Source organism: Lycium barbarum, chromosome 11 (assembly GCF_019175385.1).
Source record: "Lycium barbarum isolate Lr01 chromosome 11, ASM1917538v2, whole genome shotgun sequence".
Taxonomy (NCBI): Eukaryota; Viridiplantae; Streptophyta; class Magnoliopsida; order Solanales; family Solanaceae; genus Lycium; species Lycium barbarum.
The window spans coordinates 122,763,228-122,783,075 of NC_083347.1; the positions used below are offsets into that span (position 1 = coordinate 122,763,228).

At 35.5% G+C, this 19,848-nt stretch overlaps 1 protein-coding gene across 1 annotated transcript; it reads right to left on the minus strand.

Annotated features, from left to right (window-relative positions):
• Nucleotides 1–586: 586 nt before the first annotated feature.
• On the minus strand, nt 587–6,263 carry LOC132618040 (uncharacterized). The gene is made up of 6 exons (XM_060333099.1): nt 6,108–6,263; nt 3,681–3,895; nt 3,453–3,592; nt 2,300–2,446; nt 2,108–2,167; nt 587–1,087 (listed from the first exon to the last, which is right to left on the minus strand). The coding sequence occupies exons 2-6, from the start codon at nt 3,856–3,858 to the stop codon at nt 911–913; spliced, it is 702 nt and encodes a 233-aa protein (XP_060189082.1). The 5' UTR covers nt 3,859–3,895; nt 6,108–6,263; the 3' UTR covers nt 587–910.
• Between the last annotated feature and the right edge of the window lie 13,585 nt (nt 6,264–19,848).

The window sequence follows — 19,848 nt, forward strand, 5'->3', positions numbered from 1 at the left end:
ACTATCAATTGGACCTTTAAGCTTTTTAGCGTTGAAGCAAGTGTACTAAAATTTTACGTTCATATCTAATGTTTGATGAAGTTTTAGTGGATTTTCACATATATATTTATGTTTCGCATATACATATATATATACATGTGAAATGGGAAAGGTGGAGGTCCTGGTAGGAATACGAAAGGGAGGGGCACGCCATCATTTTTCTTTTATTTTCATTTCAAAAGTTATTTTTATTTGTTTAATTTTAAATCCACGTGTCTCCATTTTATTCGTCACTCTGGCATGTGAATTATACGCACCTTTTGTTGTTAGGTTGACTATCAATTTTGTGTTTAAATGACACAAATGAATTTATTCAATATTATGTTGGCTTTGTCAACTTAATAAGTTGATTTCCAAGAATATTGATCTAACAACAACTACTAATTATGAGCTTAGAGTCTAAATTACAATCAAAATATGTCAAAACGCTTTCTCGTATATAAATCTTTGGAACCTTGTAACGCAAATACACTTGTATGTGTTAGTTCTCTCTGGAATCTTAACTTAGCATTAAAAGGCTAGCTATATGATCTAAACAGAACAACAATGCCAATAACATCGATAATGATCATTAATTTCTTTCCTTTCCTCAAGAAGATAGCAATTATATTCTCTATCAAACGAAGATCCTTTACATCCATTCACAGAATTCTTCAAACAGCATCAACAGAGCTCGAGTACTACCTCGTTATAATAGATTAGAAATTGATCGAACAACCAACATAATGAACTCAGAGATACTTCTTTTCTAGTTGCTGTCGTTGCACAAATAACTGATAAGTTACGCCTAGCTTGTAAGGAAGCAAACCATTCAAAAAGCATCAAAACAGCTCGAGTGCTACCTGGCTATAATAGATCAGAAACCGATATGTTACATAAGACGACCCACATAATGAGCTCGGGGATATTTCTCTTTTAGTTGTGGCCATTGCACGAATAACTGATCAGCCATTCGTAGCTTGTAAAGAAGCAAACCACTCAAAGATAGCTTCCTGACTCTTGCAATGCTCTCCATATAGAAAATCGATGACCACTTAATTCCCAAAACCTGAAGCAAGTTGAACTTTCAATTAGCACCAACTCAAATTTCACCGTGAAATTAAGAGAAGACATAGCAGCATCGATCCAACTCTGATCTTAGTTAAGAAAAGAATAATAGCGAAAGATTGATAAGAAACTCAAAATGTCTGCAAGTTCGACATCACTGTGACTCTGTGAGTAGTCGAGTTCGTTCCTTTTGATCCACCGCCTGTTTTCTTCCTCCTTTTACTACATTTATTCATTTTTTGAACAAGGATGGTGTCAAGCAAGCTTGGAGAGGCCACAAAACAGAATAAGCTCAATGTATCTTTTGTTGATAACCGTGGAATCCGGGTCAGCTTGAGCGCACCTCAACTAATTCTACGAGGTGCGTGTTAACTCCCACTAGCACAGGTACCAGGTAATTCTATCCACCAAGGCTTGGACAGATGGGAAGAAATCAACTAGTAGATAAGAGTTCTCAATAACAGGAATGGACATGTCTTTAAGATATTCTCAATAACTCCGTCCACCAACGCTCAAGCAATTTTAGAGGATAAGAGTTTCCAATAACATTGCCATGACACGTAAAGGGCAGCCCGGTGCACTAAGCTCCCGGTGCACTAAGCTCCCGCTATGCGCGGGGTCCGGGGAAGGGCCGGACCACAAGGGTCTATTGTACGCAGCCTTACCTTGCATTTCTGTAAGAGGCTGTTTCCACGGCTCGAACCCGTGACCTCCTGGTCACATGGCAACAACTTTACCAGTTACGCCAAGGCTCCCCTTCAACATTGCCATGACACGTCAAGACAAATAATTATGGACTGTCAAGGAAAGAGAAAATAGTCCAAGTCTATAGCCTGTTTGCTGTCATCCTATACAATTGAAAATACTAGGATCTGACATGACTTCAAGATCAAGGTACTATGATCCAAAATTTTCTGATCAGCACTTTAACAAAGATTCTGCATGTAATCAGTACTCCAGCATTCAACTAAACTGTACAAGTAATATAAACGAACAAAGGATTACCCTCCAATACACAAACCTTAAAAAGGAAGGCAATTGCACATAGTGGAATACACGTTCCAGGGCCATTGCACAGAATCTGAGACAAAGCACCAAATATAGATAAATCAAGACATCATGATATAAAAACTAAAACGTATCTGAAGATTGATAATTTCGGTTTTTAAGGGGGAGAGGGGTGAAAAGTAATATGAGAGGTTTCGTCTGATACCACTTGGGGTCTGATCTTGATCATTAACCACAAGGCATGTGCAATTGCAATCAATGTGGTTCCGACTGAGGTCATATACGATTGACCAACCTCTCGACTTCGATATATCTGCATGAATTCAGCTCCCCCTACTTCCTCAGGTGTTTCCTAGAATAAGAAGTAGCCCTATTAATATAGACAATATAAGGAATAAAATATCATGATCAGTTAAGGGAGAAGAGCAGAATTCTGTGGTGTTGCATATGCATGTGTAGTTATCTAAACAACAACTAGAAGAGAATTAGCGTTCCTCTGGACCTAAGATTGACAATCTTGATGAGCATACAGAGCGGCAAAATGCGAGGTACATATTAGTATGCAGACAACTTATAGCTAAATGTTTCCAACATATATACATGGAATACATACTCAAAAACAATTTTTTATCTCTTTGCAAACAATAAGTAAAAGGACTTGGTGTACTTCATCTATGTATCTATGTGGTGGAGGAAATACCAATTGTTTGATATATAGAGATACATAATTTGATTCGATCTTATGAGAAATCATGAGATTTTCTGTACTGGATGCATGAATTTCAAAAAGCTTTTAGGACTAAACGGTGTTTGAGCAGCCTTCTATGAATCTTTTTTTCAGATATATTTTGAAAAATAGGGATGGCCAGTCCAGTCAAGTTCTAAGATTAGGCTCTACAAGCAGCAGTGTGTTTTAATTTGAAGATATCTTCAGGTTACGATGGTATTCAAGCCAAACTTCCTGAAATTCCCACCCGAGGTTGAGCATACATGGTTTGGCTCGTTAACGCCTCTACTGGTAGGAAAAGTCGAGTCTAACATTATGCATAGAACTGCATGATCAAGCAATACGGAACAAGGATGGAGCTGGGAGACTGATGGCTATCTTAGTCACTTGGCAATTAAGGCAATCAAATAATTGAACACAGTAAACGAGGTGTTAAATTCCAAAAGGAAATAAGAAGCCTATTTTAAAACTGATAAAGGTGTTGAAAAAGTCACAATAATCACAATAACAGCCTAATGCAAAAATGTTATCCTCTCTCGGTCCATAGACACAAGCAACCACACACTGTTGTCTTGATATAAAAGGATAAACCAAAGGAAACCACCAAATAAATTAAACTGATGTACTATACCTTACCAAGCAAGGAATCCTCAAACACGTGTGCTTTTTGGAGACTCATATTATCAGTAGCAGCAGCAATATAATACCTCGGCTTAAACCTTTCCGTTTGAAGAACATATAATAAATTTAGCATTTCTGCTGTGTGACCACCTACATAATATTTGAACTTAATGAATTAGAACAATTATAAACACAAGGCACTAAAACAGAAAAAGAATTATCAGACATAAAATGAGACCTGAACCCAGAACAATAAGAGTACTGAGGGATTGTGGTGGTTTGGAATGAATCGGTTTGCTGCTCCTATAAAGAACATAAATAATTCGTATCACAAGTATAGTGATGACACCAATAATTAATAGAACTGCGATGTTTAATGATTCCATGGTGGAGATGCAAAAGTCCCTCTTCTCCATTACAAGAATTCCTGCCTCTCAGCTGAAGATAGAACTCCTAAATTACATTTCAATAAATCAGCAAAAGTTCCAAAACACATGCCTCTAAAGCTAAACAATATTCAATTCATAATTTTCATTAACCTGAGGTATGCTTCAAATGGAAACTCAAATATTGATCTTACAAGATGAGTACAATTAAATATGTTTTGTTTACGTAACCTAACTGAAAATCTAAAGCTCGAAGAGCTATGCACAATCACGACATTCTCTAACAAATAACCATTAGTTACATGAGATAATAACTATCAAAGGCCCTTTACATACAAACATTAACTCAAATGTCTGTTTGAGTAGAGATTTGGATATTATGGTTACTATAAATCAGTTTATTTGAAAGGTCTGAATTTAAAATCAACAGCATTGATAGAAGGATTTCGTAAATGACTTACAAATTTTCATCCCAAATCCAGAATACTTGTCGTGAACATTTCATATCAACCAATCAGCTATTCCTCAAAATAAAAACTAAAAAAAGACACTAGGGATCGGTAATATGAATCCTTGTTATCCCTTATGCTATATTAGACTAATTTCATTCTCATATCTTTAGATAATTTTTCCTTTACGGAAATTTGAAGTTCTCTAAAATTAGAAGCTCCTACTTTTTTATGATAGTGTCCAGGTTAAGTTATGGGCACCTCGAGAATTTAGGCAGATGAGAAGAAATCACCTAGTATTTTTTGTCTGTGATGAAATTTGAACCTAAGAGTCTGAGACCTCATGGTTCTCCACCACTTCATTGACCACTAGACTACACCCTTAGGTTCTCCGGGCTGCATTTACACTTGTCCTACGTTAACCAATATAAATAGACACCTCACAAGCTATGTTGCTCGGACTCTTCAAAAATGTCAACGGGTACATGTCGGATCTCCAAAAGTAGTGTACTTTTGGAGAATCCAGTAAGAGCGACGGCAACATTTTTGGAGAGTTTGAGCAACATAGCTCACAAACATCGGAATTCAGCACAAATCCCCCTCTCAATCATGCTAGCTTATACATTTTTTTCTCCCCTTCCTGCATCCTTAAAGTTTACTAAAAGTCATCTTGGGATTTATCCTATCGCCTTCGTAGCTTCTCTCTTTGCATCTAGTATTAGTAATTCTGTATACTATTCTTTCTTTTCTTCTACCTTTTTTGTTTTTTTTTGTTTAAAATAAATAAATTAAAAGCTTATGCTACCTGCTTATGCCATCACAATTATTCCTCCCTCTGCAATTTATTATTTCCTTGCACGGTACATTCATTTCATATCTTTATTGCCTTTTTATTTTCTTTTTTCGGAGAGAAAAAAAATGTATTTAGAAAATTGATCAATAATATTAAAATGCAGATCAGCAATTCTTAATAAATACTCAAACAGGCAGATAATTAGTACACCCAACAAAGCTTAAACCCATTATCTTTTAATACATCACAAAAATTACAACTAAAATTGAAAAAAAAAAAATGAGTCCTTTTTATTGCAGATTAAAAAAAGAAACAAAAATTTTAAAAACCCAATTTAGAAAAATAGATACCCATTAAATCAATGAACAAAAATATCACAAAAATTACAAATAAAGTTGAAAAATGAATCTTTTTTTATGCAAATTGAAAAAAGAAACAAAAATTTTTGCAAACCCAATTTAGAAAAATAGATACCCATTAAATCAATGAACAAAAATTACAACTAAAATTAGAACTAAAAAATTGAAAGAATGAGTCTTTTTATGCAGATTAAAACAAAAAACAAAACATTGCAACCCCAATTTAGAAAAATAGATACCCATTAAATCAATGAACAAAAATATCACAAAAATTACAACTAAAATTGAAAAAATGAGTCCTTTTTATTGCAGATTGAAAAAAAAGAAACAAAAATTTGCAAACCCAATTTAGAAAAATAGATACCCATTAAATCAATGAACAAAAATATCACAAAAATTACAAATAAAATTGAAAAAATGAGTCCTTTTTATTGCAAATTGAAAAAAGAAACAAAACTTTTGCAAACCCAATTTAGAAAAATAGATACCCATTAAATCAGTGAACAAAAATATCACAAAAATTACAACTAAAATTGAAAAAATGAGTCTTTTTTATTGCAGATTGAAAAAAAAAAAAAAAAAAAAAAAAACTTTGCAAACCCAATTTAGAAAAATAGATACCAATAAAATGAATGGAACAGAAATTGTATTAGATGTGATGAAGAGAAAAAAACTTACATGCTATTATTTGTAATTGGCCAGCCAAAATTAATTGAAATTTAGCACAAATTTCAGGGATTTACGAATTGTATCTGTCAATTTTGAAATCTGAAAGCTGTAGAGTCAAATTCGGGTCAAAATGGAGTTGGGTCATTATATTTGGATATGGGCCCAAATACTTCAAACCCAACTGGCCCAATTAAAGTTATGTTTCCTTTCTAAAAATAGTCATTTTTGGCGTTGGTCTTTAATTTTTGTCCCTCAAATTGCTGGTCTTTAATTTTTGCTCTTCATTTTAAAAAGTGGCGGAAAATAACTCGAGGTTCTGGGTCCGGACATTTAAAAGACAACAATTGAGTTATGCCTTGCGAAATTTTGTCAGGCAGATTTTTTTTTTTTAATATGCTAGAATTCTACAAATAAAGTCTAACTTTTTCTCGAATATGCCTAATTTTACTGCATATTCTACCTTGCGAAATTATTATTTTTTTTGACTAAGTCAGGATTCAACCCCAGAACCTCGAGTTATTTTAGGCAAAGGACAAAAATTAAAAACCAGTAATTTGAGGGGCAAAATTAAAGACCACCCCCGAATAAGGTCAATCGTGCAAATTGCTCCTTTATCTTAGCTTAAGCCCGGGCACAAGTAATTCAAACCCAACTGGCCCAATAAAAATCTGTAGTGCAAAATTCAGGTAAAATAGAGTCATTTTTATTTAAGATAGCTACATAACATAACTAACATTACTACATATATTTATTTAGTTGCTATAGTTTAAAATAATAACATTCTATAACTAATAATTATATGGTAAATACAACTTATAGCTATATATATATATATATAAAGTAAAATACCCCATCATCACATTATTCACTTCCAACCCAATCCTCCCATCTCTCTCTCCCCTCTCCCCCACCCATGCTCTGTCGCCGGCGACCTCTCTCCGGCAAACTTTTACGATCAGATCCGGTCAAATCTTGGCCGGATCTGACCGGATATATATCGTATCTTCACCGATTGGCCTCTCATCCTTTCTCCGACGAACTTTTACAACAGATCTTGGCCGGAGCTCTTCAAATAACATCAAAGACACATACATTCAAATTGAGGAATTTATTACTCTTGTTGTAGTTAAGATAATTCATAAATCACACCCTTATTACTGTACTTTGTAACGAATGTTTTCAGGAAAGCAAAAAACGGGGCACTCCACATACAAAATCAAATAAAAATTTCCCAACTGAACATTGACGTCGCTATAAGGGTTGTTGTTGCGAAATTTTCGGCAGCCGAAAATCGTTGACAGATCTGGATATACATTAGATCTTCATCGTCGACAAGTGTTGCTTTGTCGGTGTCTGGTCGACGGTGGATTTTCTGGTCAAATTCCGGTACCGGATCTGAAAAATCAAGTTTCTTTTTTAGTGTATTCATTAATTTTTTAGCATACAATTCATTGTATTCATTAATTTTTTCGCTGTATTTTTTGTATATTTACCGTGTATATAATGTTTTTCGCTTGTATTTGTTAATTTTTTGGTGTATCTATCTTGTATACAGTTTTTTTCGCCTGTATTTGTTGTATAAATACCCCAGACCCCACGTTGTGGGATTTCACTGGGTTGTGTTGTTGTTGTTGTTATCTGTTGTATACATATCGGAAAATGTGATGTTTTTGTGTAATTATTGGTGTATATGTATTCAGTTTTTTACTTGTTGTATTCATGAATAAAATAAGCCAATTTATGAATACAAATAATGTCACGACCCAGCCCCGTAGGCCGCGACTAGTGTCCGTGCTGGACACCCAAACGTACCCAATACCCCAAACAAGCATATTAGCAGATTATATGAATAGAAAGTCAGTCGACATTGCTAGTTATCGCAGATGAACAGATATAGTACATGGAAGCCGACAAGGCTATCCTAGTTCATAGCAACCCAAAACATATACAGAACCCACACAAGTATGTCTACAGAACATAACAGAATCATAAGACGGGACAGGGCCCCGTCATACCCCTGAATAACATACATACATACAATAGCAGCGGACTGTACCAAGGTATAGGCTCTGGACAAAAGAGCGCTCCAGAATAGCAGAATGATGTCCTATGCAGGCGGGTCAGCAAAAGCAAATCTGTAGTCTGTACCTGCGCGGCATGAAAACGCAGCCCCCGAAGAAAGGGAGTCAGTACGAAATATGTACTAAGTATGTAAAGCATGGAACGTAATAAACAAAGTCATAATCGGAACAGAAGATACAGAAAGTGAACGGAATATCCAGATTAGCAAAATGCTGATCATAAAGCATAAATAGTACTTACAGAAAACGTATGCCATACCTGGTCCCATCACGGAACAAAATCATAACCGAAACAGGACGTACGGAAATGTGAGTGAGATGTCCAGAGTATCAAATGCATATTTTCAAAACATGAAGAGTGAGTACAGAAACATATGCCATATCATATCCGGCCCCTGTCAAGGGACTCGGCAGACAGAACGTGGTCACCCCCCGACGCTGGTGCCACAACACATAAGGATCAGAAAAGGGGAATAACCCTGTAGCATAGCATATCATATCAAATGGCCATATCAGATCATATCATATCATATCAGAATAGTGTACATGGCACATCATACTCCACAACCCATGTACATGTATACCTGCCCTCTCACATCGAGGCACGGCGAACAATGCAGTGGAAGACTCTTGAGAACATATCCTGACCCGGGCTCAGTGTGGGAAACATTGGGGCATCCACGAGTGGAGTAGTGAGAAACTAAATGCAATAAAAATAACACATATATTTCCAGAGACTCAACGAGGCATATCGAATGACAAATCAAATCAATGAAATCGGACGGAGTCATAGTAAGTGAATTTCAGATGTCATAAGGAGTTACGGAGGCATGTTTCTTTCTGAGATCGTTTCCAAGGTCCAAAACAATTTATAAAATTTAACGGGATATTTAAAACAATCTTTAAACAATAGATAGAGGAGTAGTTAAAACGTTTTCCTTAAAAGCCGCTCGAAGACCAGTCCAAAATACAAAAAGGGTAAAATCGAAAATAGTGGGCCCACCTCGGAACAAATGAAGCGGTGGGCTCAAATTACGTATTTTTAGGCTTATGAGGTCACCTACAAAGATCCTAGGGCATTCCATAACTTTCTAGGCAATTTGGGGAAATTTGCATAATTTTCCAACAAAGGATACTTAAGGAGTTCAATCCTATTGAACAAAAATGCGACAATTTCAATCGAGGATTCCGGTGGACAGAATATTCCCCGAAGCGTGATTCCAATCCTAGTACATCTAGGACATGCCAAGAGAAGAATCGGGATAGCTTTACATACCTTTCTTGCCCTTTACGCTAGCCAAAACTCAAATCCCGTTTCGTCCAAAACCTACAAATGGTCACATTTACCAATTTACTATTCATAAGACTTAAAATTTCAACCTTGACCAATTCTTGTCTATAAAAATTTGGGCAGCATCTCCCCTATATATATATCATCCCCAAGGTTAAAACTCGGCTAAAACAACAACAACCATACCAACAACAATATATACAACATCAATAATCGACTAGGAACCCATCCTAGCGTAAATAGTCTTATTTTCCAAATAATGCGACAATTCCAAATCCAACTTTGCACTTACAACCCAATATCAATATTTTCATATTCACATACTAATATAAGACCATTCAAACATAAACCAAAAGTATTCCAAGCTATATATTCAATATTCAACAATTCCATCAACTTCCATATTCAATCCAAAATTCTTATATATGCAACAAAACCATTCCAACACATTTTCTACTTACTAATTCATCTCCAACAACAATCTACACCTTAACAACTTCATTATCTTAATATCATAAAATCACATTAATGTGTCATAATTCTCTACATTCCATTTTCATGTCAACTTCACTCATATAATCTTCCTTTGCATTGTGAAGATCACAATAACACAACTAACATGTTAAACAAAATAAATCCAACATTATCTCAACAACATATACCACACGGCCAACATGGCTTCTTTCCAATTTCATCCAATTTTCATTCAACTTCCATTTCCAATACAAATTCCACAATAACCACAACTAGTATACAACTTAAAATTCAACTCATCACAATTATACATTTAACTCACACACACGGCCACACATACATATGCACACCCACTTTGCAAACTTCCATCTTTTCATAAATTCTACTCATTTCTACATACTACAACATAAACCAACCTTCATAACATAATAAAAAGGAATTAATTCTTACCTTTTTCTACAATCTTCTTCACTTGACCAAGTTGTCAACTTGAAGAAACAAGTGCTCTTTCTTCCAAAATAATTACACCAAGTTGTAAAGGACCCTTGAATTAGTGAGAATACCACAAGAAAATAATTTTTGGAGGAAGATTTTAAGGAGCTAATATTTGGGGGTCATGGCCGTATGCCATGTTTTTCTTTGCTCTTATTCTCTTTGTTCTTTGCTTCAAGAATGTTCTTGGTTGAAAATGAAGACTTAGCCCCTTTTATTATTAATCACATGACTAATTTAAATGGGCTTGGGTCCTTTATTAAGGACCATGGCCGGCCACCTCCTCACTTGGGCCTGATTTTTCTCTTCATTTTTATGGGCCAACCCGGTTGGTCCCGAGTTGGGCCTAGCCCACTGACCTTTCAACCTTAAAACGTCCATATCTCCTTGTACCGACGTCACCTGGGGACCCAAGACCTATGGTTGGAAAGATAATTCAATTATCTACAACTTCTATTTCTTGGTATTTTTCCAAATTCCAAACTTATAATACCGTTTTTGCCCCTCGAAATCAGGTCACCCGAAAACGTTTTCTTAAAAATATTCATTTGGAGGGCTTCCACTTTGATTTGGCCCAAGGGTCCTTCATGAGTTGTGTTTAACTTTACATATGTGATTCATATAACTTGTCACATGTTCCGGAAAAAAATCTTGACGTGTGGGCCCCACCTCAGTTTACAAATAATCCGACGTTCGAAAATACGGGATATAACAGATAATTATTTCATGAATACCGTGGGAAAATAATTATTTTAGTCATGAATAGAGTGAAAACAAAAATTGAATACAACGAAAAAATGAATACAACAAATAAAAAATAGCTACGAGCTGTAAATAAGCGAAATGTTGCTATGCCAGATTTTTAACCCTTAAAATGTAGTCATTTATGAAATTTTCCCTTTTTATTTTGCGCGAATTGGCCTTCATTTGGGGTGGTCTTTAAGTTTTTCCCTTCACCTAATACCTTGAGGTTGTGGGTCTGAATCCCAACTCAGTTTAATTTAAAAAAATAAAAAAATTAAGGCATATGTTTGGATTCGCAAGGCAAAATTTTGCAAAATTCTTCCCATGCAAATTCTGCCTAATGAATCCAAACTCTACCTTGCGAAGTTTTTAAATTTTTTTATTGAGCAAGAGTTCAAACCCGAAATCAAGAGATTTTTAGTGAAGGAAAGAAGTTAAAGACCACCAATTTGAGGCACAAAAATTAAAGATCATCCCCAGCGAAGGTGTCACGCCCCGAACCATGGCCTAGGCGTAACACGGCACTCGGTGCCATACTGCATGTGACCGAGCGAACCACATGGCTTGCTGAATCATCATGAGGCATACATGAGCAGAAATATAGCATGAACGTGATGTGCTTTTATAAAACATGAGATGTCATAATAATTTAATGAAATACTTGTTTAAATCATAAATGCGGAAATAGCGTGAGTTGAGCAAAAGATGGCTAAACACCTTGCATGTCTAACATAACTAAACTGATTAGTCTATGAAACCTCTAATCGAGAATCTTGACTGGAAAACGTACTTACTGGGACAAGGCCCCCCAGCATACCTTTAAATGCATGACTAGTAAAATAAAGATAACTGACTAAACCCCGAATGAGATGGGGCTCGCCAATGAGCTGATACGAACAAATCCTATCGAGCAGATGCGGCGTCATGTAAATACGTACCTGCATCGTGAAATGCAGGCCCCCGGGCAATAAAAGGGGACGTCAGCACATTGAATATACTGGTATGTAAAGCAACTGAAAGAAATAACATGGGACATGGAATAACATGATAAGAACTGAAACTGAAAACCTGGACATGAACATGAGCATGAGTACATATAAATATATAACATATGTAAAACATGATAAGTAGGGAGAGCATTTCATAAATCGACACATGATATCACCACGTGGATAAGTGGAGTCTGGTACCTCGTCGGACTAGCAGAGCCCCTATACCTTGTCAGGGTATAAGGTGGTAACGTGTCTGATGGATCCATTCAGTATAAAATTAAGGTATCGTCTTATCTCGGCGGAGCGATCCGTGTCCTACGGTGGCTACGTAGTTTCAGGCTATCTGAGCCTTCTCGGTAATTCGTGCAACTCCCAAAAACATGAACATAATATAGTTGACTAAGAAGCCCATGATTTTCGTGAATTAACTTGTACTTGTCTTGTAATCATGATATCACGAAATAACTTGTAAACATGGTTTCATGAAATAACTTGTAAACATGGTTTCATGAAATAACTTGTAAACATGATTTCATGAAATAACTTGTAAATATAGATTCATGAAATAAATTGTACTTTGTATGTATCTTGTATCATTACATGAAAGTAATTCTATAATACAGTTGCATAAAAACTTGTAAACATGTAAGACATTCACGAAACAATCATTCTTAGTTAAAAACATGCATGCAAGAACCCATGGAATACAAGATATGGGTTTTCATGGATTACGGACAGATTCTCAATAATCATAATGAGTATCAAAAACACAATGATAGAATAATAGCAATTCAAACATAATATAGTCATAGACATGGGCCTAGGGTTAACATGAGCATAGTATAGAATAGAAACCCTAGTTTTGTAAAGTTTCATACATAATATAATCGCGGACATATAATCATGGACATGGACCTAGGGTTACATGAGTATGGTACGAAAATCCTATTTTTAGTAGAGACTCATAATATTATGGATTATGAGGCGTGGGTAGAAACAATGATGTTCCCACACGTAGATAGTAACTCTACATACCTTAATTGCTCAAAAACTTGAAGTAACGTCTGAATCTTTGAAGAAGAATTCCAAAGTCTTAAATTCTTTAACCTTGGGATAGGTTTTCTTGAAAAACCTAGTTTAGGAACAATGATTTCTTGCTTAGATTATTAGAGTATATGTTAGAAAGGGATTAGGGACTTGAATTCAACCTAGAATCATAATAAAACTTACCTTGGAAGGTTCTTGAGGTTTGGGACTTATTCTCTATGAATTTAGGGTGATTTTTCATGAATAAGGGTGTTAGGAAAATAAACCCTAAGCTTAAATATAACTTAGAACGCGTAAACCCGACTTTCGACCCGAAATTGGACCTGTTATGCGATGGGATCGCGCCGCACATATAGCGCACGACCCCATGCAGGTAGATATTCAGAGAGGGGGTTTTTGTGCGATCGGTGCGCGACTCATGGCCATCGCACGCGCCCTCACGCGCCTGCAGAAGTGGCGGGTGTCGGTTTCACCCAGTGTTCGGTAAAATGGACATAACTCCTTATTCACAGCTCTGTTTGAGACCCATAATATACCGTTGGAAAGCTATTTCGAAGGCTACAACTTTCATTGAGAAAGTTTTCCCAAATTACCAAAAAATAAAGGGGTTATGTTCGCTGGAAGTAAGACCTTTTACAAAGTCACTTGAAAACATCCCCCGTAGAAAGGCTTCTGACTTTGCTTTGTCCAAAGACTATTCTTATGACTTAATTTGTTTTCAGATTACTTTATAAAATCCTCATATTGGTTTCATTATATTATTATCTTATGAGTCAAATCTTCACCCGAAGCTACGAGGTGTTACAGTTAAATCTAAAAAACAGTGAGTAATTTAAGATATTGGGCAAAATGCACCAATGATCTTTGTACTTTTCACATATAGTGATATGCTGGTAGCACTTTCAGGTGTTGGCTGGTTAAATATTCCAGCAATGATTTGAAAGGTCAATCATGTACTCCTGATGAAATTCAATAGGGTTTAGTTTTCATGAAGAAGCTAAAAATATATAAGTGGAGTAATCAGCATATTGAGGTCTTTATGAAGCAACAGTCTGCTTTGTTACAAGAGGTTATGAACTGCTACTATTAGCTTGACATTGAAGTAATGTGAAATAGGATATCCTGTTTCTTTTTTTTGCATGGCGAGACAAAAAAAAACTAATAATCTACAAAGTTGTATGAAATTAATCAGAATTTTAAGCAAGACATCAAGAAATATAACAAACAATTTTTCAGGTACCAGTTACTCTGAGAAAAGTGTATGCGGTAGCTAAGTTAATAAAGGTAAACTGGTGAGGTTGATGCATTGAGGATCATGAGAATCAAAAAAGAAATATAGATGTGCTAATGACTTTCTTCATGAAAGTAATTTGGTTCTTTGAGCAAGGTGATGATGGATTTGATTTAGATTGAAGATATTTCATCTCTATCTTCCTTGAATTCTTGGATGATTTCTTGAATTCTTGCATGATTTCCACTTGTCTTGCTCTTTTTAATGATTTAGCAAGTTAACTGGAGAACCTGCTTTGGATCTTTTTTGGGATGTTTCTATTTTTTGTATGTCTTTTTCCACTCATACTTTTACACCTGATAAATGTTCTCCGCCCTGCCTCATCCTAATTATGGACTTTCTCCCCCTTGGCGATCTTAATGATTTGGTCGAAAAGTTCATTCAAATAATTTGTAACATTGTTTTTCTTATGAACTGAAGTTAATGGAGAATTTTCATTGATTGGTTAATTCTGACAAGTAACTTTTATTGACTTCAGAGTCAAGGTAGACAATGACAGATGTTGATACTGAGAAAAATCTGAAGTTGAAGGATGGTGAGCTACAAGGAAAGGGTAAGTGTCTTCACATAATGGACGCTCACGGGCCTTAGTTCTATTCTTTTCTATTAAAGAAAAATAGTGACTTCCATTTTATTTGAGTGTGTAGTAATTCAACTCTGATCTAAGATTTCAACCTTGCATATGTTATCATAAGGTTTATCTTTACTCCTATCTCATAATTACTTTGACTGATATTTATCTGGTTTCTAAAAAATCCTTCTAATAAATTTCTTTATTTCAATTCAGAGTCTTCCCAAGAGGTTGCACAGACCCTGACTGTCATAAAAACTGAGAAGAATACTACAGAGAAGAAGAACTATGTTCTGATAACGAAACATGGCGATGAGCAATGCGAAGGTATCGCTTATTCTTACTGCGAATGTAATGTGTATTGTACTTAAATATTCAAAGACAAATGCATGCTATTTTTGGAGATTTACTTGTCTTTTACAATTTGATGATATAATAACTTCTGAGTTATTCCTTTACAAAGTGTTTGCTCACCTTGGTATAGGCTTGAAGTTTCTCTCAAATTGTACTAAACATATAATAGTCCTTCTATCTAAAGTAGTCATGAGAGGTTCCTCTTTATTTCGTTTCTACTTTAATATATCATTTGACATCTTTAATTTGTTAATTTATTTTGCAGAATTTGCTTGTAACATAATGCCAATAACTATTTATATTAATTTTCTTTCATAGATTAATTATCTGAACAATGCTAATTTTTTATAGTGCTTGTTTGTGAATATCAGAGACATTAAACAAGGATATGAGGACCATGGCTGATAAAGGAACTGGGAAAAATGCGGTTGAGAAGAAATTGAACGTTGACGAGCTACAAAGTGAAGGTATGTGTATATCTAATGTATGTTCACAGGGCTTAGTTCTATATTTTCCAATTGATCAGTTGGTGATCTTCCAAATTTGTTGGTCTGTGCAGTGATGTGCCGTGAAATTACGGGATATTCGATGCTAATTTCTTAAGCTTTTGTAACTCTTCAAGCACTTTTGGTGTTACTTTTCGTGTATTTATGTTGTTTTGTAGGATAAGATGTCCGGAGAGCATAACAGAGCAAAATGGACCAAAATGGAGCAAAATAGAGCAAAACAAGCCAAATTAGAAGAAGCGTGACCTGCGAGTCGCAGGTCACACATGCGAGCCGCATGCTTTGCAGCAAGTGTGTACAGAGATTTTGGAAATTTGAAGAAATTGGATGCAACATCTGCGAGCAGCACCTGTGAAACGCAGGTACCACTTGCAAGACACATCCATGACCGCATGTGCTGCAAGTTATCTCTATACATTGCAAGACATGCGAGAGTTTTGTACAACCTGCGAACCGCATGTTGAATACAACCTGCGAGACGCACGTTGCGCACGCAGGTGTATTTTGGTATAATATTGGTGCTCTATTCAGTTTTATGTGATTTAGAAGTGATCGGAAGAAACTAAGTGAAAACAAAGTCAAAAAGAGGCCAAACTGGACAGTTTTGCAAAACTGTCAAAACGGGACAGATTTGCAAAACTGAAACTTTGGGGTTTATTTTCTCATATTTTGACTGGGGAAATTTGAGGAGCTACAAAATAGAGACTTGGGGCATATCATTATCATCTTTGGCCATTTTGCAAGCTTTGGAGCTAGGGTTTTTACACCACACCTTTGGAGGAGAAGATTGAACCTCTTTAATGATAAATTTCTTAATTCTTTCTTCAATTCCTTGCTTTATATTACATATTTAAGTGTGCTGTACTTTATTCCATTACTTGAAACTTGTTTATGAAAATATACATTGTTAAAGTTTTGGAACAAACTCTTATTTTGCTTATGTATTGCATGATTTTTATTGCTATTGAAGTGGATCTTTGTTGATTTAATTAATCTTATTTTTTAAATGTTTCTTAAGGGATTAGCTAACCCTAAGACTCGCTCATTTACTTTGATTGAGCTCGGAAGAGGAAATCTAAGTTGGGAAAGATTAATTAACAAGAATTTGAGTTATTAAACCCATCTAATAACTTGAGCTAGGAATAGGAAAGTTACTTAAGATTCAATTGGTTGTGCTTGATATCACACTCTAAAGCTTGGAAAAACTTAAAGTGAAATTCATTGATTTGGTTGGAAGACTTTCAATGAGATTTTAGAAACCATTATCTATTAACATGAACCCGCTCTTAGTTGTAAAATTATAAAATACATTGGATTATTACTTGAGAGTTTCTTGTATCCATGTTTGTGGCCATTGATCATTTTACTTGCTTTCTAGGTACTTCCTCATTAGTTATAATTTTCTCAAAAACCAAAATATTATTTATCGTTTGGCTTAGCTTGGTAAGTGAAAGTCCCTTATTTTCTTAATCGCCTAGAATATTGTTTCCTGTGGGATCGACCCCGACTCATAGTTGGGTCAATTATATTGCATACGACCGTGTACACTTTCTCTTTGAGGAGTGGATTTGGACGTTATCATGCAGCAACTCAGCTCTGTCGCACAGTAAATTCTTTGACTGCTTGATCAATCCGATGTCTAAAAATCCTTGTAATGAATACTTTTTTTTTTCAGAGTCATTCCAGACCATGATGGGCATGAAAACTGACGAGAAGAACAATGTTCTAAAAAGGAAGCTTGGGGATCAACAAGGTGAGGTATAACCTCCTTTCTATGGTACTATAATCTGTATGTGTGTTTGAATATCCTAAGGTGCATGCAAATATGGATACAAATTTAGGTGTCTTTAACAGTTTTATGATGCACACTAAGTTCAGAATTTTTCATTTTACCAAGTTTTTGGTCATAATGATGTGCTTGAAATTTCTCCTAGGCCTTCTAAGTGGTTGTCGGAGGTTCATCTTAACATCTTTTTACTCTTACTTATCATTTGATCTTTAATTTAAACAGTTTGCTTCAAGACTTATGTAACACGATATCAAGAACTATTTTTTGACATAGTAATTTTCTTCGATAGATTGAATCTGAAATATGCTACTCGATGATGCTCTTGTTTTATGTATCAGAGACATTCAAAGAGGAAATAGAGACACAAAAGGGTGACAGTGAAGAACCAAACGCATGCAGAGTTGTAGACCATGCAATTAGGATGATGAAAGCATTACACGGGTCTAATTCCGATGATGATTATGCGGTTTTCGAAAACCTTAAAGGTGACTTCGATGATCATTTCCGCGAGTTGCTATTTGGGAGTGGTGCTATAGGATCGACAGAAGCTACAATGGAATGTGGAAAGAAGGAGACTCAATGTGTCATTCAAAGTCTTGCAAAGCGCGTAATCAAAGATTTGGAACTGACATTCTTTGGTTCTGATATTGAATATGACCCCTTTGATGACCTTGATATAAGACCGGCAAAATCTTGGAACGCATGGAGTATTAAATGCGCGAGTTGTTTTGTCTGTACCTTGCTGAAGAATCAGAGAAAGATAAAATGACGAGTAATGGCGCTGATCTGAAAAAGAGAACGATAGAGAACATCGCTGATTGTGATGTAAAAGAGTAGCCTGGAAAAGGAGGAAGGGGGCAAGAGTGAAGCATAGAAGTTGAAAGAGATCCTTAGGTCTTTTTACAGTATGCAAATAAAGTAGTGAAGAACCAATTGTTTTGTATTTAAGTTTGCTTTAGTATTCTTGCACTGGAATGTTTAGATAATCAAGTACAGTCACCTTGTGCCAATGCATTAGTTTTTAGCCATCAATTTCAGTGCACCCCTTAAGCCTAATATTTTCACCATTTTCCACTATTTTCTCAAAGCTCACTCAACTGTTATTTGTTTCTTGATATTCTTTTTTTGTCTTTTTGGTTTCCTACCTGGCATTCGGTATCGAGGATTCATGCAGGGAAATCCCATATTGGGGCTCAAATGCTCTCTGAAAAAGGGGACTTCATACCTAAGCCTCGAATCTCGACCTCTAGTTAAGGATGAATGAGTACTTATCGCTCCATCACAATCATCGTTGGTTGTTCATTTTGATATTATTTTGCCTGTCTAAGCCCATCCACTCTCCGAATTATACATTGTTTTCTCCATGCATTTCGAATTACTATTGAACACCATTGCATGGAAGAGAATGTTTCCTGCTTTCTCTGTTTCTGCCTTTTAGATTAGTAATTATGTGCACATTATTTAGGGAAAATCTTGTTTTGTTGTTTAATTGTTCTTATGTTTCTTACCGTTCCAGATTTAATTTTTGATGTTCTTAATTAGTTGGGTTCTTAGAAAAGTGAGAAATACTCAACCATCTAGTTTCTACACGGTGTTGAGCCATGAAACTGCTGCAAAGAATCAATTTCCACTTGTACTTTAATTAATTGAAAATTAAATGAGATTAACCAGGTATCGTAAGGATCATAATAATGGAGAGACTAAAAGTGCAATTTTCTCTTATAAAGTAAGACCATAGTAGTGATTAATTACCAAATAAATATAAACAAAATCTTGAGTTATAATTGAGACATACATATCAACTGACTTTATTATGGCTATAGTTGTAGTCAACGTTTAAGCTTGCTATCAACCTTCACTCTCATCAATTATCAATTGACAATCACTTATCTACACACAAATAGGATTCAAGACTTATGATTTTTGAATTTAGGCCAAGCAACTAATTTTTCGAGCTATAATCAATTACTGCAAAGTTTAATTCTAATAGTCTGCTACTTGTACAAATGCAAAGAGAGATCTCGAATGTTAGAACATTTTGCTAGCTTTGAAACATCGGCCGAAGGATCGAGGAAGAACAAACATTAACCGTACAATTCCAACCTCCAAATACATTTT

What these genes read in the sequence shown, in the direction of transcription:
- LOC132618040 (XM_060333099.1), bottom strand. Translation starts at nt 3,858, where the DNA reads ATGGAGAAGAGGGACTTTTGCATCTCCACCATGGAATCATTAAACATC. An exon ending in AGGATTCCTTGCTTGGTAAG is followed by an intron (nt 2,447 to 3,452) that starts GTATAGTACATC and finishes TTCTTATTCTAG; the next exon opens with GAAACACCTGAGGAAGTAGG. An exon ending in TCAAGATCAGACCCCAAGTG is followed by an intron (nt 2,168 to 2,299) that starts GTATCAGACGAA and finishes GCTTTGTCTCAG; the next exon opens with ATTCTGTGCAATGGCCCTGG.